Source organism: Podarcis raffonei, chromosome 1 (assembly GCF_027172205.1).
Source record: "Podarcis raffonei isolate rPodRaf1 chromosome 1, rPodRaf1.pri, whole genome shotgun sequence".
NCBI lineage: Eukaryota > Metazoa > Chordata > Lepidosauria > Squamata > Lacertidae > Podarcis > Podarcis raffonei.
In genome coordinates, this window is record NC_070602.1 from 78,087,893 (window position 1) to 78,109,391 (window position 21,499).

Genomic DNA, 21,499 nt, shown 5'->3' on the forward strand with positions numbered 1-21,499 from the left:
GGGATGATGGGAATTGTAGTCCCAAAACATCTGGGAGGCCAAGTTTGGGGATGCCTGTTTTAGGGAATACTCATACATTGTTGTTTTTTAAACCATCCAGCAGCAACAACTGCCTTTTCTGCTGTTGCTTGACTTCTCCCAGCTATTAACCTTGCAGGTTACAGGCCCCATTGTAAAAAGCAGCTGCACCTGGAAACTGATTGGAAATGGGTTGGGTAGGTTTGGCCAAGAGTAACAACTACTACCACTACCACTACAATTTCTTACTCACCCTTCACTATAAGGTTCCACAGCGCATTTTGGCAATTAAAAAATACAATATTAAAACACATTTAAAACAAATTACAGCCACACTAATAGGATGGGTCCTGAAATACCTATTAGGTATCAAAAGGAAAGAGGAGTGTTTTCAGCATGCAGAACACTTGTATAGAATTCAAATAATAACTGGAATTTGAATTCAGGGACATTTCTTTTATTGAGGATTAACATGGTCCAGTTCGTGCGGTGGCGGCAGCAGTAGCATATCTTAGTAGCAGCAGCAGTAGTATATTTGGCCAGTCAGTTCCATATAATTTCTCTCTATAGCTCAGAGCTAGAGCCCCTGATGGGCATGTGGAAGTTCCAGGTTTGGTCCCTGTTATCTCCCGGTGTGCTGGGAGAGATTTCTGCCTGAAACCCTGGAGGGTTGATGATGCTGAGCCAGGCAGGCGAATGGTCTGACACGGTATAAAGTGGCTTCCTATATTTATCTGAATGTTTCCCATCACAGTTATGATTCACAACAGAGGGCTTTATTTGTACTATTTTAAAGTTCTTTCTGATGTGTGTACCTTTGTCTGATTAACTAGTTCCAAATAAGTCTTGGACACAGAATCATCTGCATTATTATTATTATTATTATTATTATTATTATTATTATTATTTCATTCTATAACAAACAAAAACAATTACCCCCCACAGTTTAAAAGGCCATAGCTTGTTTAATTAACCAAAGGCCTGGGAGAAGAGGATTGTTTTTGCCTGGCATGTAAAGATATGTAAGAAAGATGCCAGGCAAGCCTCCCTGGGGAGAGCATTCCACTAGCAGGGAGCCACCAGAGAAAAGGCCCGTTCTTGTGTTGCCACCCTCTGAATTTCTCATGGAGGAGGCACACAAAGAAGGGCCTCAGATGATCATCACAGGGCCTGGGTTGGTTCAGTCCTTGAGGTATGCTTTCCTAACTACAGAATAGATAGAGGATGACTGGCTTGCTTGGCTAGATGATTTGGAATGAGATTGAGGGAGGACTAAGGCTTGAATGATTAAGCTGCATGAGCATTTAATTTTCTTTTCCATTATAATGGAGCATTGCATTGCTTTGGAAATACCTTTAAAGCAATGGGTTAAATTTTACAACTGGCAAGTGTACTTTTGGTTGCGGAAGACATTCCTGCTGTAGCTTACTGCACTTCCCATAAGTTGTTCCTAAGGCCCAAGGGATCCTCCAAAACAATATTTGAACTGGTGACTTGCCCCCTTGTGTAAGCAGATGTACATTTTCTTTCTTGGAAAGCGCACCATTAGAGCCAAGCTCATTTAAAAAAAACTAAATTAAATATTCTCTTGAATGGATACACAAACATATGTGTATATCTACAGGTGTGATCTTACGATATTCATTACATAGGTTAAAACACAAATGGATGCTTCCATATTTATGAGCTGTAGGCCTCGAGTTTAAATGAGGCCATTACTTAATATCTCTCCAAATTTTTGGCAAACAGAATTGTACATGTGTAGCTATCGGCAATGAAAGTCCCTGATGCATATTAATTCAAGGTGGGGAGAGTAACATGCATTGATCTTTAATTAGTCAACGGAGCACAGTTTGCAGAATCTTGTTAGGTATTAATAGACGCTTGTGTTGCCTGGGGGTAGGGGGAAAGAATGGGATGCGTAATTGAGCCTATCTCTAATCATTCCTTATGTCATGAAATTCCAGCCAGACACAATCAGTGTGCCTTGCTTTGGTTTTGTCAGTGGGAGCCTTAGAGAGTATTTGTGTGCAAAATCCGCTTTTAACTTGCTATGCTCTTGTTTTGTAATACAGGGGAAACACTACTTAGAGACAGGTATTTGCTTTCTAAAAATGTTATCATCCATATTGATGAGACAGTGAAGGAAGACAACTACCAGAGAAGGGTGTTGGTATACATCTGTTAAGTTACAGTTGTCTCGGACATGACTTAACAGCTACTAATCCATGCTACCCATTGTCTTGCCTGATGCTTGGCTTTTGAGAGTTTATGAAAACAGAAAGCCACGTGTGTTTGGTAGACTTCCATATTTCACGGTGAATTTACACTCTGGGTTCCCTGCCCTCCAGAACGAGTAAAAGAAATTGGTATAGGTTGGACACCCGAAAAAGCTATTTGAGGAGCAAAGAAAGACATACAATGAATTATTGGTGTAATGGAAGATCTGAAATTATTGAGTTTAATTGAACCATGTCTGAATTGAGGCTATGATCCAGTTCAGGTAAAACAAAAAACTTCTTAGTTTCATGGTTTAAATAGTGTAAATATTTGAGTGTCTTTGAACATGCACATAAAGAATTATATATGCATTAGGTAAGGAATGTCTTTCAAAACTACTACTATTGGGAAAATAGAGGCTATTGTCCCCCTTTTTTGAAGAAAAAAAGCACACACCTACTTTAGTCGGGATTGCTCTCCCAGTGTTCATAAGCATGACACTGCACGCCTTCTAAAAATGGAAAGGATGCAAGAGTACGTTGCACCCCCCCCCCCGAAAAAGCCCAAAGCTCACTCTTGATTTAACCTGAAGTAGAATCACAGGGGTGATGTGATGTCTCAACATGCCCTTGGTTTGTATTGAAAAGCTATATTTTGAATGCAACGTGTCACAACTTCAGTCAAAGAGCTCATTGTAGCATAGAAGCTTCCATTATCTTTCCCTTTTACTGGGCAGCTGCTCTCTTTTTTCTAATCACATTTGGCTTTATTAAAATGTTTTGCATGGCTTTAGCCTGGATCAGACTAATGACACCTAGGAGGGAGCAAAAGGAATCCTGAGAAGCAGAAAGGCTGACCTGCATCAAACCCAAAGGTCCATGTGAAAATGATGACCCATTAATAGTGTAGACTAGGACATGACTTTTGAAATTAACAGGTAGAAGATATCCAAAATGTTGCCTATTGTCCATAAGTTTATTTGTCTTCAGTTGCTAGCTAGCCTGAGGCAAGCATATTTATTGGTCCTTTATTGGAATAGATATTGAATCATTTTGTTTATATTTTTGCAAAATTACTTTGCAGCCTGCCATATTGGACCTCAGCCCAGAGAAATACCTGGTTGGTGGATGTTGTTTCTCTCTCTTCCCTCCCCCACCCCATTTATTTCATTCATCTTTTCCTCAAACTTTCTCCTTAGAGGAACATTGGGGCTCTTTGAATAAGCAAATTGATATGCTGTTAAATGAATTTGGTAATTTTCACCAAATTATAAAGGAGAAAAAGCAGCATATATGAATCATTGTTAGTCATATGAAACTTTTCTTGCCTTTTTTTTTTTTTTACCTGAGTTGCACTATAATTTATGGGTACTGACCCATACTTGTGAACACACTGGTTTAACAGAACTGGGATTTATGGTCATTGCGGGTCTAGGCGAACAACTCAAGTTTCCGATTGTGTCACAAGAACATATAGCTAATCTGCAGTGCTAACAAGTAGGAGAGCAAATGTAGCATCTTTAGAGGCAGAAATTCTGCATGTGTCTGGATAGACATGGTGCACAATGCACTTAAATTATATTCTTTCTTTGGAGTTATATTCTTTTCTGAGTGTGAATTGGAATCTCAGCCAACAATAAAATAGAACAAGACTAAGCAATGAAGGAATGGAATGTATTTCAGCCTTGGTGCGAAGTCAGAATCACATTTGTTTGTAAAATAAAACGTGTGAATAAGCTGTGGACATTGGATTCATTATAACTTTCCAGGATTGTTCCTTTCTATTCAGCAGCTATCCCCTTTCGATTTTTGCTGCTAAGTCCATTGAGCCTTTAGAGGGAATAATTGTCTTTAGGTTGTGATCTTTCATGGGTTGTGCTTAAAAAAAAAAAAGATAATGCATAACTGTTGTGTAGCCAATCCTGAGACTACATCATGCTTGCAAGCGTGACCCTTGGGTGATGCAGAGAAAAGCTAAGCCACACATCACTGAACATGCTGTAGATATTAAAATAGTTTGACAGAGGGGAAACCTCTATTATAAATTGGGGTTTGATTTGGAAAAGTCTGCGGTGTTGGATCTCATTTGGAATATCTGAGAAGCCAGTCCTAAAAGAATTGCAGCTTAGTTTAAGGGTGTGTTTAAGTTGCGGCAGACTAAGTGCGCCTCACTTGTCAAAAATTTTAGTGAAGCTTTCTGTGTTGTTAAAGGTTTCCCTTCAACTAATTATCTCATGCAAAAGGAAGTGTGCATAGTAGATATTTGTTATGGTTATGTTTGCGGCTTATTAGCATAATTACACAGAAACGGGGATTGAAGTTTCTTGTTTTATAACAATGTTGTGGTTCACAGTTGCCATCACAGCTGGTGAATTATCTGTTCACAATGCATTCCATATGTGCTGGAGACCACATTGAGTAGGAATTTACAGGGCACAAGAGAGGAGTGTAAATAGTGGGGGTAGATATGCTACTCTCTCCCCCCTCCCCTCCATCCTGAGAATCCATGTATGAAAGGCTTGGTAGAACAATGGGGGGTCATACTTTGTGTTTGAACTTCAAATGAACATTCAAATGCAATTTAATTTTGGCCAAGGGGCCTGAGCATTGGCAGGAGCAGTTGGCTGAACTGCAGATAAATATCAAACTTTATTATAGAGTGCCTATAGGGTATGAATGTGTCCATAAGAACTCTGCTTCTGATATTTCCTAGATAGTGCAGCAGGGAGGTTGTAAGGAGAGAGTTACCGCTGGGTCTAATAGTAGCATGGACTTGTTCAGGTTCACAGCCCACTTATGAAGTGCTGTGGCATTTCATAAGCACCTGGTTTGTGTGGCGTTTGAAAACCTGACAGTTTTGCAGATTTACATTCAATAAGTTTACTTCCCCAAAAGATACTCCAGACTAGGTGTATACAGCTGGGGTTCTGCATTATTTAATCCACAGATATAATAGGAGGATGAAAAATATAACACTCCACCTCATTTGGTGGGACCAGCCTTCCTCAGCCTAGTGCCCTCCAGGTGTTTGAGAGCACAGCTCTTATTTGCTTTAGCCAGCAAGAACGAAGGGAGTCTAAAGTATCTGAAGGGCACCAGATTGGGGAAGGCTGCTATAAATCAGTGTGACCTTGCAGCAAATGATTGTGCCACTGCAATTGATGGACCTTGTTTGAGTAAATTTGGTAAGGTTTGCAAGATTCTATTTTAAGGGCAACTTAAAAATCCAAAGTGTTTTAAAACAGTAGATTGCACTTTCGGAAAGAGTTGTAATTCAAGTCTGAACTAACTTCTTGATTTCAAGGCAATTTTTGCCATGTGGATTATATTAGGATCATATGCTTGAACACAGTAAGCGTAAAAACAGTAGGTTTGGGGCGTAAATTAACACCACCATTCAAAATAAGATTTTACCCACATGTCAAAGAAAGAGATTTGATGATGCGGCTAGAAAAAGCAAAACCTTCAAATGCTAGTTATATAAATCAAATTCAGTTTTATTCCAGGCAGGATTTGAAGCAGATAAAGGCCTTGTTCACACACACACAACGCTAAGCCAAACTATGGCTTAAAAGCCTTAAAATAAAAGAATAAATGTGCTGGTGGATAGTTAGAAAAGCGTCAACAATTTGCTCCCTCTCCGCTCTTGCTGCCATGCTACTGGAAGCTAAACCATGGTTTGGCTTATTGTTGCATGTGGACCAGAACTCATGGTTTGCCTCACACAAACCATAAGCGGTAACCAAAGTTTGTTCTTGGCCTATTGCTTGTAGGTGACAAACCATGAGCCCAGGTTTTCTCATAATGCTAAGCCAAACCATGGTTTGGATCCTGGTAGCATAGCAGGATGCTGGGGGTGGGGTGGGTGGGAGAGAGCAAGCACTGTTAATTATCTAACTGCACCAGCATGCTCACTCATTAATGCCTTGTGTTACATACAGACGAGGCCACAGAAATATCTTTGGCTGCCCGACTCAGTGACGGGCGGTTTACAATATGAAAACACAATAATACAAAACATAGTAACAAACTGTAGCTCCTCCCCTCACTTGTCATCACTAGCTGTAAATTGCTGGATATAAACAATTATTATGCAGGGATTTTGTTTAGGCATAGATGTACATAGTGATTGATTTTGAAACATGAAGCATAATGCTTCAACAGTAAACATGAACCAAAGAATGCTAAGATTCAAGAGGAGTTTTGCATACCTTAAGAACTTCCAGGTAATTGGTTCAAAGTGTGGCCTGAAGGCACATGAGACCGCCACCTTGCTGAAGGCGAGCAGATCAGTGCCTGGAAGGGGAACCACCTGGAAACCATATGCATATCGCCTTGGATTGCATGATTGAAGAAATGTGGAAAATATAGGAAAACAAATAAATAAAAGGCCTGGTTTAGAGATGACACTAAATCATGGTTTGTTTAGCTTGACTGTGGTTCATCAGAACCTGACTCACTAGGCTCACTAACTGGAGGATCATAAATGATGGCTTGAAGCTGGCTTGTGAATCTCTGCTTATACTGTTGCTTTTTGTTATATCAAAATCTGATACCCTTAAAAAAAAACAACTCCTAGTTTCATCACTGCCCACCTGTCTACAGAGACACAATGTAAAAGCAGTTCAAAAACAAAACTGCTCATGCGGCTAAAAGGCTGCCTTGTGACTTCTCCTATGTTTCTGTCCCTTGTCACTCTGCCTGGCAACAGGCTCCTTTCCTTGCTCACCCCTTCCCTGACAAGGTCTTCCTCTCCAGCCCAGCTGCCTAGAGCTCCAGCAGCGTTGCAAGAGGGGAACTGTCAAAGAGACAATGTACTGTTTTACCCATTATTTCACAAGGGATGTGTTAAAAGCTCTGCCAACAGTTATACAGATGCAGTCACAGAGTTTGACCTAAAGGCCTCCGTCAGCTATTCTCACTTGCTTCTGCTGACACCTGTTTGTTCTGCTGCTTGCTCACCAGTTAAGTTTTTGCAATGAAAACTACAAGCTTTGGGAAAACAGAAAGGCAGTTCCCTTCTTGACCTGTTTGTATGGCTCCAAGAGGAATTCAACTGACTGCCACTAAAAGCACAAAAGCTGGACTAGATAGACCTTGGTCTGATCCCACAAGGCAATTCTTATTAAGGAGTGATCAAACAATTATTGTAGTTGGACTGTTTTATATATTCTCATGCTTTTGCAGGTAATAAACATGGATGGAACCATGAGAAAAACTCTCATAGAAGATAAACTTCCACATATATTTGGATTTACTTTGCTGGGTGACTACATCTACTGGACAGACTGGCAGAGGCGGAGCATTGAAAGAGTTCACAAAATAAGGGCAAGTAGGGACATAATCATCGATCAGTTGCCAGACCTGATGGGCCTTAAAGCGGCAAGTGTCACTAAAGCTGTTGGTAAGTGAAGACAATGTGCAGTTGATTTGTACTGGGTTCCATAATAATCACTTTTGCAGTAAAAGTCAATTTCTTGTACTGGCAGAATAAGCCACTTTTTAAAGAATACTTAATGTGTTAAGTAGGAAGACAAACTTGCATTGGTCAAATCCTGTGAGCTCCTTGTCTGATGGAAAAGGGGATTTTGGGGAAGTCTCCTCTTTGTTCCAAGAGCTGTCAGATTTATGAGAATCATGCCTAACACATCCCCTGCAGTGAGTTTGCGGATGAAGTGAGGGAGTGAGTATGCTTCTGGTCCCCATCAGTTTTGAGCCCATTGCAGGGGCTTTTACTTGGATGATGCAAAGCAAGTGGCAGGTATGTTCATCACCCAAATATGTTTCCTTGGCTGCCCAACAGCTTTCACTTGTGTGCTATTTCCAAGCTGCCAGGGATTTTCTTGGTGGCAAAGGGGGAAATGCATGCATTATCATACCATTGGACGATGGCAGATTGAGGGCCTGGGAAGAGAGAACTGCTGATTAATTTTTGCTCCTTGTATAATTTTTTTGTGGCTGATATTGGGAGTTTTGAGCATTGATAGGCTCCCTTCAACCCTGCTCAACCCCACTTTTCAAACCTTATTGTCCATCCTCTCTACTAGCAAGTTATGCATAGATGATTGTGAAGGGAAGGAATATTCCTGCCCAGTCCATGACCAAAAAGATTGTGTGGGCTGATCTTGGGGAAGTTCAATAAATCCCCCCCCCCACTTCTCCATGTTTATATTTATAATGCAAAATGAGTAATTTGTCGTGCATCATTGCAAATGAGAAACAAGTGTGCTTTTTAGAGATGCACTGGATAGGCCACAAAGCATACCCACTTGTAATACCTTCCCATTTTAGGCTTAGTGGCAAAAGGCACACATCATTAGCAGCAGATTCTATTATGCTCTCTTGACCTATTTTTATGTCTAGAGAGGCTTTCAGTTTAATTATGATGTCTGAAAAGAGCGACCATTTGTTACCCTTCATGTCTGCAGATAGAAGGATCTATATTGCTCCTATGTGAAAGCCTGCCTCCTGTCTTTACTTATTAACTGAGTTCATGTTTCACCCTATTCTTGTACTTGTGAAGCTAGCATTTCCCCCCTTACTGGAGTCACTCTGCAGCTTCTTTATTCACTTCGTTATCCCCTCCACAAAGCCTAAGCCAAGCACTTACCCAGCTTCCTATGTTGACATTTCCTTACAGGTCAGGGGTGGGGAACTGGATTTGGCCACTGGGTTGGATCCAGAGCTGGCCCACCCTCCATTTTTGACAGGTTGGCAGAGTATACTGTGGAGTCATATTTGCTGGCTGTAGGAAAGACAGTTTCCAAGCCTGGCCTTGTGATAATGCAACTTAACACTCTTATCTCCAGGGTGTTCAGGATTTTCCAGTTGACCTGGAATCTGTTGCACTTCAAAAACTGGATCAGTTTTAGTGTATGTAACTCAGCAATAATAATAATAATTTTGATACTAAATATAACAGTGGGCTGCTGGGGAAGGTGTATGAGGGATCTATTTTGCCAAAGTAGTAAAAGAGCTTTAGTGGTGAGGGCTACATGGAAACTGGAGCATATTTGCCATCTGTATTGGAAGCTGAAATTGGTCAAACATAGAATTGTAGAGTTGGAGGGGACCAGGAATATTTTGCCCACAACCCTGAGATTAAGAGTCTCATGCTCTTCCAACTGTCCTATCCTAGGAATGATGTGGGGCATTTCACTGACCTTTCTGTACACAGTCAAATGTTTGCATCATGTCAGGGTAGACAGGAACGTCAATTCGGAATAACATAGTAAGCATTTATATGGGGGGGGGGTATTTTCATAGCCAGAAGTGCTACACATATATGGCTTTGGTAATCCATACATCAGCCCTGTAATGTAGGTTAGTACTGTTCCAATGTTGTGAGTGGAGGCTTGCCTAAGGCCACCTAGTTATTTCATGGTTTCATGACTGAGGTGAACATTTCAACTAGCTCTCTAATAGGAATGAATAAACAATGGGAAACAATCTTTTAAGCAGCTTTCTTCAGACAGACTCCTCCTAAGAAGACAAGTCCATTGAGTTGACATAGAGTCTGTTTTGAGGTCATTTTGGGCACATGAGGCAGTTTTCAACTAACTGGGCTAGTGCAAGTATTGGCACCAGCCCAGGAGGATTTCATCCTTCTACTCCTCCCATGTCATGCCCATATCTCCTTTAGAAGGTTTGGGGACACTCCCCAAGAATAGATTTAGGGGGGTGCATGGGGTAGAGGATGGGGAGAACATTCTGTTGCACAAGGAGAAACTCTTGAGCTTTCCCCCATCTCCTTCTTCCCTTCCCTCCCTCCCCAATGTCTATAGCCATGGAGTACATGACATTCTATCTTAGCCAAGTTTTCTTCTTCAAAGAACTGTTTTCCTTTCTAGGAACAAATCCATGTGCCGAGAACAATGGAGGCTGCAGCCACCTGTGTTTCTTCACCCCTCAGGAGTGCAGATGTGCCTGTCCCATTGGACTGGAGCTGCTGAGTGACATGAAGACCTGCATCATTCCAGAAGCCTTTCTTGTTTTCACCAGCAGAGCAGCCATTCATAGGATTTCTCTTGAAACAAACAATAACGACGTAGCCATTCCTCTTACTGGTGTCAAGGAAGCTTCTGCGCTAGACTTTGACGTGTCTGACAACAGAATCTATTGGACAGATATTAGTTTGAAGGTACTCATGGCATCCGAATATAACAGATCGTTTTGTATGCAGCTAGTTTCAGTACACTTCCTCCACAACAGTAGTCTGATAATAAATAAATTTTTCCTGTAGGTCTTACAAAATATAACACTTGGGTGAATGTAATGAAAAGCAATTTTAAAAAAATTAAGGACTCTAGCGTGAGCTTAATAAATCTGTTTGATTTATATGTGGAAATCAGGAAGTGTAAATAGTTTGTAAATTGTGTTACAAGAACATGCAGATGAACATAAATATTGTTCCTGATAATGTCTCTAAAATAGTTGTGGGGTTGTTTTTTTGCTTTGGTGCCATGAATTTTTTTTATGCATATTTTTCCTTTCAATAATAACTTGAGTAAGTGAGATATTACTTAATTTCATTTGTGTTCCTGAATGCCTGTAATATTTCAACAAAATTGTTTTGTAGACAATAAGCCGAGCTTTCATGAATGGAAGTGCAATTGAGCATGTGATTGAGTTTGGCTTGGATTACCCTGAAGGAATGGCTGTGGACTGGATGGGGAAGAACCTTTATTGGGCAGATACTGGGACCAATAGAATTGAAGTGGCACGGTTGGATGGGCTGTACCGACAAGTTCTGGTGTGGAAGGATTTGGACAACCCAAGGTCTTTAGCTCTTGATCCATCTAAAGGGTAAGGAAGCTTTATCCTCCCCCCACCCCCAGCATAGTAACAGTAATAGGCAAGACTATACTATACACGTTGAGGTTAGGGGCCAAAGCTAATACACATGTCCTGTCAATTCATAATATGGCAACTATTAGGTTGTGGTTCCTGTCTGACTATTTTGAGTCTTTCAGACAAGCTGGTATTATCAAGGAGTTGGAAATTGCTCGTTGAAGATTCCCTAAGATTATGAAATGGTCCTAAAAACATTATTCTTCATTTTTTTCTTGGCTTGTGAAGATGTTGTCCATCTGCCTTCCAGTTAAGTGTCTCACTGATATCTTAAGTCTCATACCATGATGGCCATACTTTCCCACCATGGTTGGAAGCAGTATGCTTCTGAAAACCAGTTGGTGGAATCATTGGGGGAGAGTGCTGTGATGTTTAGGTCCTGCTTGTTGGCTTCTCATGGGTATCTGGTTGGCAGCTGTGAAAACAGGATGCTGGAGTAGATGGGCCACTGGCCTGTTCCATCAGACTCTTCATAGGTTCTCATGTTCCTGTTTTTTTCTTTAGGTTTAAAGACTTATTTAAAATGAAAGGGCAAATTTTCCATTCCAACAGGATGCACAAAATGGTTTTGACAGCTACACAGCCCCTGACGATCCATAGACCTCTCCCACAGCCTCCCACCTTCCTGCTCCAGAATAATTCCAGAGAGAATAATTTATGAGAAGAGTACCAATACTGAATGTAGTGTTGGTTTTCTTATGCAGACTGCTTTAACAGTTCTTCATGGAAGTAAAAAGCAGGATACAAAATGTTATCATATCATAAATAAACAGAAATTACTGAGAAATTTGCTTTTAAGTTATGAAGGAAGATCTAAAGAATCGCAAGGAAAATCAGTTTGGTTTGGTTGGGTTGGTTTGACTTCTGCTTATATAGTCACAAGAATGCTGTTCCTTTATGGCTCTAGACTCAAGGGTGTAAAATACGCAAGGGGTCATCCAGTTGCTTCCAAATCTTGAGTTCTATAGAAATCAAAAGGCTGAATGCTCCTACACAAATGTTGGTTCTGTAAAACGTCGTTGGGATTATTGTGATAACCAGTGTCTATACTGAATGCTATTTCGTATACTCAGGCTGATAGGAATCTTCAAATTTCTGAAATACTTATTGAAACAGAATATGTATTGTCTAAATGTTCAGCATAGTTCAGTTAATATTGTTATTCATTAGTTAATAAGCACCTAAAACCAGTTATTACAAAACTCACAATACATTGTGTTGTTTTCTTTTTAAATGCCAGGAAGTAAACAAAGGTCTAGGTACATTGTCTTGATATGGCTTAAGCAGCTAATTATTGTTTGTTCTGATTTTTAATTGCAGGTACATGTATTGGACAGAGTGGGGTGGTAAACCAAAGATTGTTCGGGCATACATGGATGGTACAAACAGCATCACTCTTGTGGATAAAGTGGGCCGTGCCAACGATCTCACTATTGATTATGAAGATCAAAGACTCTATTGGACTGACCTCGACACAAGCATGATCGAATCATCAAATATGCTTGGTAGTTTGCCTCTACTTGGAAAATATCAGATGTGATGTACAGAAAAGTTTCTATATATATTCGGTGGCAGAATTCTCTTAATCCAAGAATTACACAAATTCAGTCCAAGAGTTCCAGGCTTCAGCTTTAATTTTTATATGTGTCTTCGTTAGTTTTAATATCAACATTTAATGAGATATTCAGTTCAACAAACTGAAGAAAACATGCTACGTATAAAAACTATTCTGATTTGCTAAACTGGGCAATGGCGATATAATTCACTTCCTTGTAAACGCTCTTGTAAGCTTTATGTGAATTTATAATTTGGTGTAAAACTTAATTGGGAGGTATATATGAGCATATTTAAAATTCTTAAATATTCTTTGTATTTTAAGTTATTTTTTAAAAACCCACTAAAATATTTGAAAGCATTGGCCTGTGAAATGAAATAAAAATCGTGCATTTCTGAAGCAACTGTAGCTTCAGTCAGTCGGATTTTTTTTTATATATAATATTTTTTATTAAACAATTTTTATATTAACACAAACAACACATACAAAAACAAACCACAAACAATAACAGAACAAAAAACAAGTACCATTTCATATCCTAATTTCTTAAACCTTACTTCCTCGACTTCCTCTTGCTTCCCGTTTCTGTATTCCAAGTTCTTACAATTATTCAGCGAATCTTCCCTTATTTTACTATAGATTTATGTTAATCATCCTTATTCTCTTTGTCTTAACCAATACTAATAGTAACCATTTATTTTAATCCAACATCATTTTAACTGTCATTAATTTTGTAATATTTCTTTAAATAGTCCTTGAACTTTTTCCATTCTTCTTCCGCCGCTTCTCTTCCCTGGTTTCGGATTCTGCTCGTCATTTCTGCCAAACCCATGTAGTCCATCACCTTCATCTGCCATTCTTCCAGTGTGGGTAGATCCTGTGTCTTCCAGTACTTTGCAATAAGTATTCTAGCTGCTGTTGTAGCATACATAAAGAAAGTTGTATCTGTCTTTAACACCCCCTGGCCGACAATACCCAAGAGAAAGGCCTCTGGTTTCTTGGGGAAAGTATATTTAAATACCTTTTTCAGTTCATTGTAAATCATTTCCCAGAATGCCTTAATCTTCGGGCACGTCCACCAGAGGTGAAAAAATGTACCTTCCTTTTCTTTACATTTCCAACATTTATTGTCAGGCACATGGTAGATCTTTGCAAGCTTGACTGGGGTTATGTACCACCTATAAATCATTTTCATTATATTTTCTCTTAAGGCATTACACGCCGTAAACTTCAACCCGGTGGTCCACAACTTTTCCCAATCAGCAAACATGATGTTGTGACCAATGTCCTGAGCCCATTTAATCATACTTGATTTTACCATTTCATCTTGTGTATTCCATTTCAGCAGCAGATCATACATTTTTGACAAATTCTTAGTACTGGATTCTAACAGTTCAGTCTCTAATTTTGATTTTTCCACCTGGAAGCCTATTTTACTGTCTAATTTAAACACTTCGTTTACTTGATGATAATGTAACCAATCTCTCACCTTCCCTTTTAGTTTTTCAAAACTCTGCAATCTCAATTTGTCCCCTTCCTTTTCCAAGATTTCCCAATATCTTGGCCACAGTCAGTCGGATTTTATAGTTCTTAGCAGCTCTTCTTAACAGTTCTTACAATATAAATCATACAAAAACCAAGAGTATGTTAAACAATAAAAGAAGTAGCTCCTTTTATACATTCACTGCCCATCCTCTGAATAGCATTTGCAGCAAAGTATAGGCTGTAATCAGGTGCAGGGAGAGGCTTTTCCATTAAGTGAAGCTGGGTTAGTAGATTGCAAATGGTTTTATTTATGTTTTTTTGGTGTGTGTGTGAGAGAGAGAGAGACTGAGATTGAGACCAAAGCACTCATTGGGAATGTTCAAGAATAAATACTGTTCTTGAGTTCCAAACCTAGTTCAGTCCTTTTCCCCCAAAGTGCAATATTGTGCAGGTTTTCCTGGGCTGGGGGGGATTGGGAATTGTAGAGCGGCCGTGATGGGCAACCTGCCTTCATGGTAATTAAAAGGTCATTGGTGATCATTTAAAATCCTTGTGGCATCCAAATTAGACACAGTATGTTTTGAAAGCGAAAAAGTTAAAATTTATCTCCTGCAATTAATCTTTTATCATTTGGCTACCTAATTCTGATTTTTTTTTTTTTACATTTATTAACAACATATGTCCATGTTTCCTCAGGACAAGAGAGGGAAATAATAGCTGATGATCTACCTCATCCCTTTGGCCTAACTCAGTACAGTGACTTCATCTACTGGACAGATTGGAACCTTCACAGCATAGAAAGAGCGGACAAGACAAATGGGAGAAACCGGACGCTAATTCAGGGACGTCTGGATTTTGTGATGGATATATTGGTTTTCCACTCATCGCGGCAAGATGGCTTCAACGACTGTGTACAAAACAACGGACACTGTGGGCAGCTGTGCCTGGCCGTACCCAATGGCTATACTTGTGGCTGTGCATCTCACTACACGTTGGATCCCAACAGCCGGAACTGCAGTTGTATGTGTTTTACCTTTTTCTGCAGTTGTAAAAATAATTGCAACTATTTTCTCGTAGCGAGCCCTTGGTTCACATACATGCCTTCATTGTACATGTTGGCTGTGTTCACACACGTGTGTGTGTGTGTGTGTGTGTGTGTGTGTGTGTGTATCTATTTATTTAACTGTTTCTGTACTACTTTTAGGATTGCCAAAGTAATTTTTCCTCAGAACCTCGCCCCCTTTTAATTAAAAAAACACTTTTTTGCAACACATGTAATGCTGAATGTGCACAAGTTAAATGCGCATAAGTTGCAGGCTTACCATATAACACACATGCATATTCTATAGAAATACATAATGTAAATGCACATGGGAGAGAAAGAGTTGGAACTTTGGGAGGGATCCACAAGTGATGCTGCCAGAAGCATCTGGAGAACATCCCACCCTTGGAGGCTGTACTCTCTCTCCCTTTCTCTGTTCTAGCCCACCCCACTAAAACAGAGTCTTGGCTCAAGTGCGTGCAGGACAAAGCAAGAAAGTTGGAGTGAGGTAGAAGATCCTAAGAATGAATTTGGGGAGGAGAAGCTAGGTAGAGGAAGAAACCACATTTCTTGCTCTAGGGTAGGCTGGGCAGACTCATTAACTTCCTTCCACAGAGCCTGCATGCCTGATCAGGGGTGGTTCTTCACCCTCCATCAATCATGAAGTGCTAATTCTTCCCTTGAATTAGCGCTAGTCCCAGCAGTCTCATGATGTTGCTCCTTCCCAAGTTGAATGATGGGTGGGTGGAGCAGCACAAAAGAAAATGGTGGCTTTAATTTGCCTTTACTCCAACCCATAAGTACTTGCAAGCAGCAACCAGCTGGATGATTATGGCTGTTGGTGAGGGTCTATATGCATACTCCCCCAATGTATGCTTGGTTAGGATGGCCTAGCAGTTCCCCCCCTCCCTATCCCCAAATTCAAAAAGATTGTGAATGGTTGTTTCAAACTTTTCTATAGTCATATCCACTTGAAGGACTATGCATTTATTTATTTTGTTTTGTTTGTGATAGAGAGTAGACTGGTTGGTTCTCTGGGGTTTGGAGCTGATCTATTTAAGACACTGAAACCAATTATATTGTAACATAGTTCCCTGAAACAGACTGTAAAGTCTTATGACTTAATCGCAGCTGTTGTGCATTTCAGAGGTTTCCAAAAACATAACTTTGAGATCTGCAATAACTTCAGCTTTACCTTTTGAAGGAAATGCACTTTGGTGTGAAATAAAAAGTTTTGGGATTTCTTTTCTCTCTGTGAGCAGTGGCATAATAGTTAAGTTTCTAAAATAACCGTATTGTTGAATCATTTGCTCTTCTGCTATACTGATTGATAGTTATGTTCCAGTTGAAAATATGATTCTAAATTACTCTTTAACAGTCTTAAACTGTTAACTGTGGAAAAACAATAGTAAAACTTGCAAGCTGGAACATTGCTTCTTTCTATTTTTTTATATTTTCACAAATGCAGATCTTGAGCCTTCCTGTTTTTGCCACGATCCTTGTATTTATAGATGATGGTGTTAAATGTTCTCTTTGTTCTTTTAGCACCTAGCAGCTTCTTACTGTTTAGTCAGAAGACTGCAATAAGTCGAATGATACCAGATGACCAGCAGAGCCCAGACATCATCCTTCCTATCCATGGTCTAAGAAATGTCAAGGCTATTGATTATGATCCATTGGATAAATTTATCTATTGGGTAGACGGACGCCAGAATATTATTAAAAGAGCCAAAGATGATGGCACTCAGGTAAGTTTAAAATAATAATAATAATAATAATAATAGCAACGGTATATGTCTATCTGTTGGTGTATGTTTTCGTAAAAATGTATTGCAGGTGAGACTTGTAATATGATGTTCTAGAGAATCTCCACCTTCTAAGAATAGTCCTGTTTGGGGCTCAAAGCGTTCTGGGAAAGGAATCTGTAGTGTTTCTGAGGCCTTGGAGTGGAGAGCCTTCACAGGGCAAAATGCTCTCCCAGCATTCCTTCTCCTTCTGCAATAGAGGGCTGCCAGCCCCAAATCAGAGTGTTTGATAGTGAGGCAACATATAGTTATTGAAAAGTGAGGAGGAAAGCTGTCTTTTCTTTCCAATACATTCCGTTAATAATTCTAAGAAGTGGGAAGAACCACGCGATCCTAGTACCCCTCCCCCGATACTTAGTTTATGATGTCAGGAGCTTGAGCAGGCCAGTTCCCGCCCTCCTCCTGTTCTCCATTTTACTTGTGGTGGCGGTGGTTGTTCTTCAGCTGACACCCTGACATTCTGTGGTCTGCTTTACACATCACGCTTAGCCAAAAACAAGCCTCGGTTACAGCTTGTGGTTAGACTGGGGAGAGCTTAAGTGTGAGCCCAGGTTCGGATGGCTTAGCTTGGGTGCTGCAGCATAAGGGACCGCAGAAGAGCAAAGCGGCTGTAAGCTTTTCTCCAGTAGTCCACATGCTTTCGCAGTCCTGCTAAGCCATAGTTTGGCTTAGGATGACATGCAAACCAGGCCTGTGTCTCACTTGCTATCAGCTTTAGACTTCATTGATAGACTCACACAGCCTGTCTGATTTTCTAGTTCTTTAGACCCTTTCTCCCTCTCTTCTGCTTAGCTGCCGCCAAATGTCTGGAAGTCTAGAGGACCCTGTAAGGCAGTGATGGCCAAACTTGGCCCTCCAGCTGTTTTGGGACTATTAACTCCCATCACCCCTTGCTAACAGGACCAGGTGTCAGGGATGATGGGAATTAAAATCCCAAAACAGCTGGAGGGCCAAATCTGGCCATCACTGCTGTAAGGCCTTTTTTAAAATGTCATTTACTCCCCTTGAGAGTCCTTCGAGCATGTTGAAATAGCTGCCATATGTTTTTGGTGGCTCTGACAAACTGACAAGCACACAATATTACGTTTTGAGTTATATGTATATCATTTAGAACTTTTATCATTCATAAATGTCAATCTTGGGCCTGATTCAGACTTGCTGACAAATCATGGGTTATTATTTTGAGTACAGACATGAGCCCCATTCCCCTTTCAACCACCCACCTCTTGCTTTACATGTTACAGGAGATGAGAAGTTTGCAATAAGATTCAGTTTTCCATTTTGTCTAAATACAGGAAACCATGGTTTGTATAACCAGGATAGTTTTCTGTATTTGATGAAATGCAAACTATGAATAAAAGCTTTTCCACTTCTTCTGCACAAAGGATACAGGGGGAAAGTTGAAGGACAGTGCTTGTTCGTCCTTGTTCTGCAAACATCTTTAGACGGTCTGCCTGTGCCTCTCTTCTGTGTTAGCTACTGTCTCACAAACAAGGGTTTGTGCCACCAACAACTAAATTGAAATCCTGTGTGAAGTAAGTGGGGTGGGGGAAAGATTTTGTAGTGTTTTTTAAACAAACAAACCCTTCCACACTATTTCTAAATAGACTTAACAAGTGGAAGGAATGAAGATGGTACAGAATCCATCTGTTGCCTCAGACCTTAGGATGCACAAGAAAACTATGAGGCTTCTGTCTCTCTTTCTGCCCTAGTCTTCCTTGTATTGTGCACCAGCTCCACGCTGCATAGGAGCTTCTGTGAGGCTTCAAACCTTTTGAAAGGCAGGACCCTCGTTAGCCTTAACTATAATTTAATATTGGTGCTAATATAATGCAAGAAGCATGGTTAAGGTAGACAGGGGGAGTTTTTTTCTGCGGAAGCAGGAGGAGAACATACATTCTATGTTGTGGTCTCAGTGTTATAACTGCAATTTTTATAACCCCCTCATTATGGCACACCTTACACCCTCCACAGCTTACAGTGGGCAGAGTAATGTTGTCCCATGCTGCCTCCTCTTAAGTGGTACATGACCTGTATTTCCAGTGTGTTTTGCTCAAAGACCCCAGAAGATGTTGCAAAGAATTCCTATAAGCAGGTTGAGTTTAAAAAAGGGGGTTGGGGAAAGTACCATGTAGGCTGATGTGATGAATTTTCCATAGCATTTTCTTTCCAGATAATGAATTATTGTTTGTAGTAAGGAGGGGCCTTATAGTGTCAGATCTGCTCTTTGAGGGATGCCTGCCAGGCGTTAATTGCTAGATGGCTTCCTATTAGTGGCCCTTCCTTAGGTGCAAATTACATTGGAAGCTGCTTATTATGACACAGATTGTTGTACAGCATAGGCAAGAGTTTCAGTGTTTGAAGAAGTACCTCCTAGGGACATATGGGTATTAAAAAATTGTACTTTTAATTGTTTGGCTATTTTTGCTACTTCATACTCCAATTCTGTTAATTAGCGTTTTATGAACCTTAATGTTCATAATTGGACATTAAACTTCCATGGTTGTGGTTTTTTGATTTTATTATATAATTGCAAGATTGTTTGCTTACACCAAAACTGTTTGGGTAATATTCGAGCCATGCTTGGACAACATAAATTAAACAAATCACATTGTTTATCATTAAGAAACAGATTGCAATTTAGTTCTAATACACAAATTGTATATTTCTGTATTGCTGCCTCGCCCATTACCTGCTTCTGTTGTTCATGAAAGTTTGTTATGGTTAATTGATTAGGCATCAGATTTTTTAGAGGATTTTGATAAGAGGATTTTACTTTGAATAGCAGGTGGTGGGTACTCTCTTCAAAAGAGACATCCACTCATTTCCCTCATAGCTGGGAATGCCTCATCTATAAGAGGCTGCCTACTGTAATGTATGGGTGAAGGGGGAAAAGAGCTATTATTTTTCCTTAGGCAACTTAGATTTCCTTTATTGTGTGAGTGCCCTTTTCATTAGATTGTCCTTACAGTATGCATTCCTTAACTTTGTTATGTTTATATCTTTCTTTCTCCCCATTTTATTCCTATTTTATGTCGTCGTCATCTTCTTGCAGCCTTTCACAGTCATGAGTACTCCCAACCAAAGTCAAAATCCAGAAAAGCAGCCACATGACCTGAGTATTGATATTTTCAGCCATACTTTGTACTGGACCTGTGAAGCCACAAATACAGTCAACGTCTACAGACTTAATGGGGAGCAGATTGGAGTTGTGCTACGGGGAGACCATGACAAGCCAAGGGCCATAGTAGTAAATGCTGAGCGAGGGTGAGAATCCTTTTGTTTTGTAAGAATTAATAGATTGTTCAGATGATACGGCACTTTCTTAAGTTTCATACATTCTGAAATGTATCCTGCCTTTTTTTTTAACTTTGAGAAACAGCTTGCATAGGGCTGCGTCAACAGGCCATACTGACAAAGATGAAACATCTTTAGCTTTAAAAATGTAGAAGCCTTCAGACCTTTTGCTGCAGGGTATTAAACCTTAGTCCCTGAAACATTGTGTGTGGGAATCTCAGAAACATTCTAATTTAGCTTCGTGTTTGTTTTAATTTGCATACAAATTAATGTTAATAGGATTTCCTCTTTCTGTTCTTCTCCCCCAAAGTTACCGACCAATCAGTCTTGGAAATTGAGCAGTAACGTCCTATTTCAGATGTAGACTTCTTAAATCTTCATGTCAGGGTCCATAGCGAGAATACCATGATATGCTGTATCTTCCATTTAAGAAACTGTGCTAACTCTCTATGGCTGTTTTCCTACTTGTTGTCAGATATATGTATTTCACCAATATGCAAGAACGAGCCCCGAAGATTGAGCGTGCAGCCTTGGATGGAACAGAACGAGAGGTGCTCTTCACTACTGGCTTGCTCCGGCCTGTTGCCCTGGTGGTTGACAACAAGCTGGGGAAGCTTTTTTGGGTAGATGCAGATCTCAAACGAATTGAAAGCTGTGATTTATCAGGTGTGTTTTGTTCCATTTAAATTATGTATAGTTTAAAGAATTTATATCTCTTCCTTTTCGTCGCCTTTCTGGTGAGCTGCAGAAATCATAAATAGCAGTGTTTTTTTGTCTAGGGTACTGATTTATTGTAACATAATTCTTAGATGATAATACAGATTCCTGTAATGGAAGCTTTCTGTTAATAGGTATGAAGTCTAGTTTTCCCACCCTCATTCTTCCCCCTTGTTTGTCATTGTTTGCTGGGGTGGAATATCATCATAAAGCAGTTTTCCTTTCTGTCACTTGCACTTTTATTTCAAAATAAATTTCCATGATAAAAAAACCCCCTAAATCAGACTTTAAATGAATGCGGGCAAGAGAGTTTCCAGTAACAGTCTGGGACACGTCTGCTCACAAAACGAAAGCTTCATATATATGGTACAATACAAAGATGAAGTGAATGTTGTATTGGGCAGAGATTAGTAAGAAATATGTGGCACTTTTAACTGATACAGATATTGGCAAAGATTCAGCCATGAACTTGATATTGCTTGGATGTTAACTGTGACAATTTTTGGCAGCT

The 21,499-nt window shown here is 39.9% G+C and overlaps 1 protein-coding gene across 1 annotated transcript in view; it reads left to right on the forward strand.

Moving 5' to 3' along the window:
• The window catches only part of LRP5 (LDL receptor related protein 5), a 116,216-nt gene that overhangs the window by 73,852 nt on the left and 20,865 nt on the right, over positions 1-21,499 (forward strand). Inside the window, exons 8-15 of the mRNA XM_053395472.1 lie at positions 7,425-7,641; positions 10,088-10,377; positions 10,816-11,042; positions 12,408-12,592; positions 14,824-15,147; positions 16,715-16,917; positions 20,030-20,241; positions 20,747-20,937. Of these exons, the coding sequence (XP_053251447.1) occupies positions 7,425-7,641; positions 10,088-10,377; positions 10,816-11,042; positions 12,408-12,592; positions 14,824-15,147; positions 16,715-16,917; positions 20,030-20,241; positions 20,747-20,937 (1,849 nt within the window). The remainder of the gene's footprint in view (positions 1-7,424; positions 7,642-10,087; positions 10,378-10,815; positions 11,043-12,407; positions 12,593-14,823; positions 15,148-16,714; positions 16,918-20,029; positions 20,242-20,746; positions 20,938-21,499) is intronic.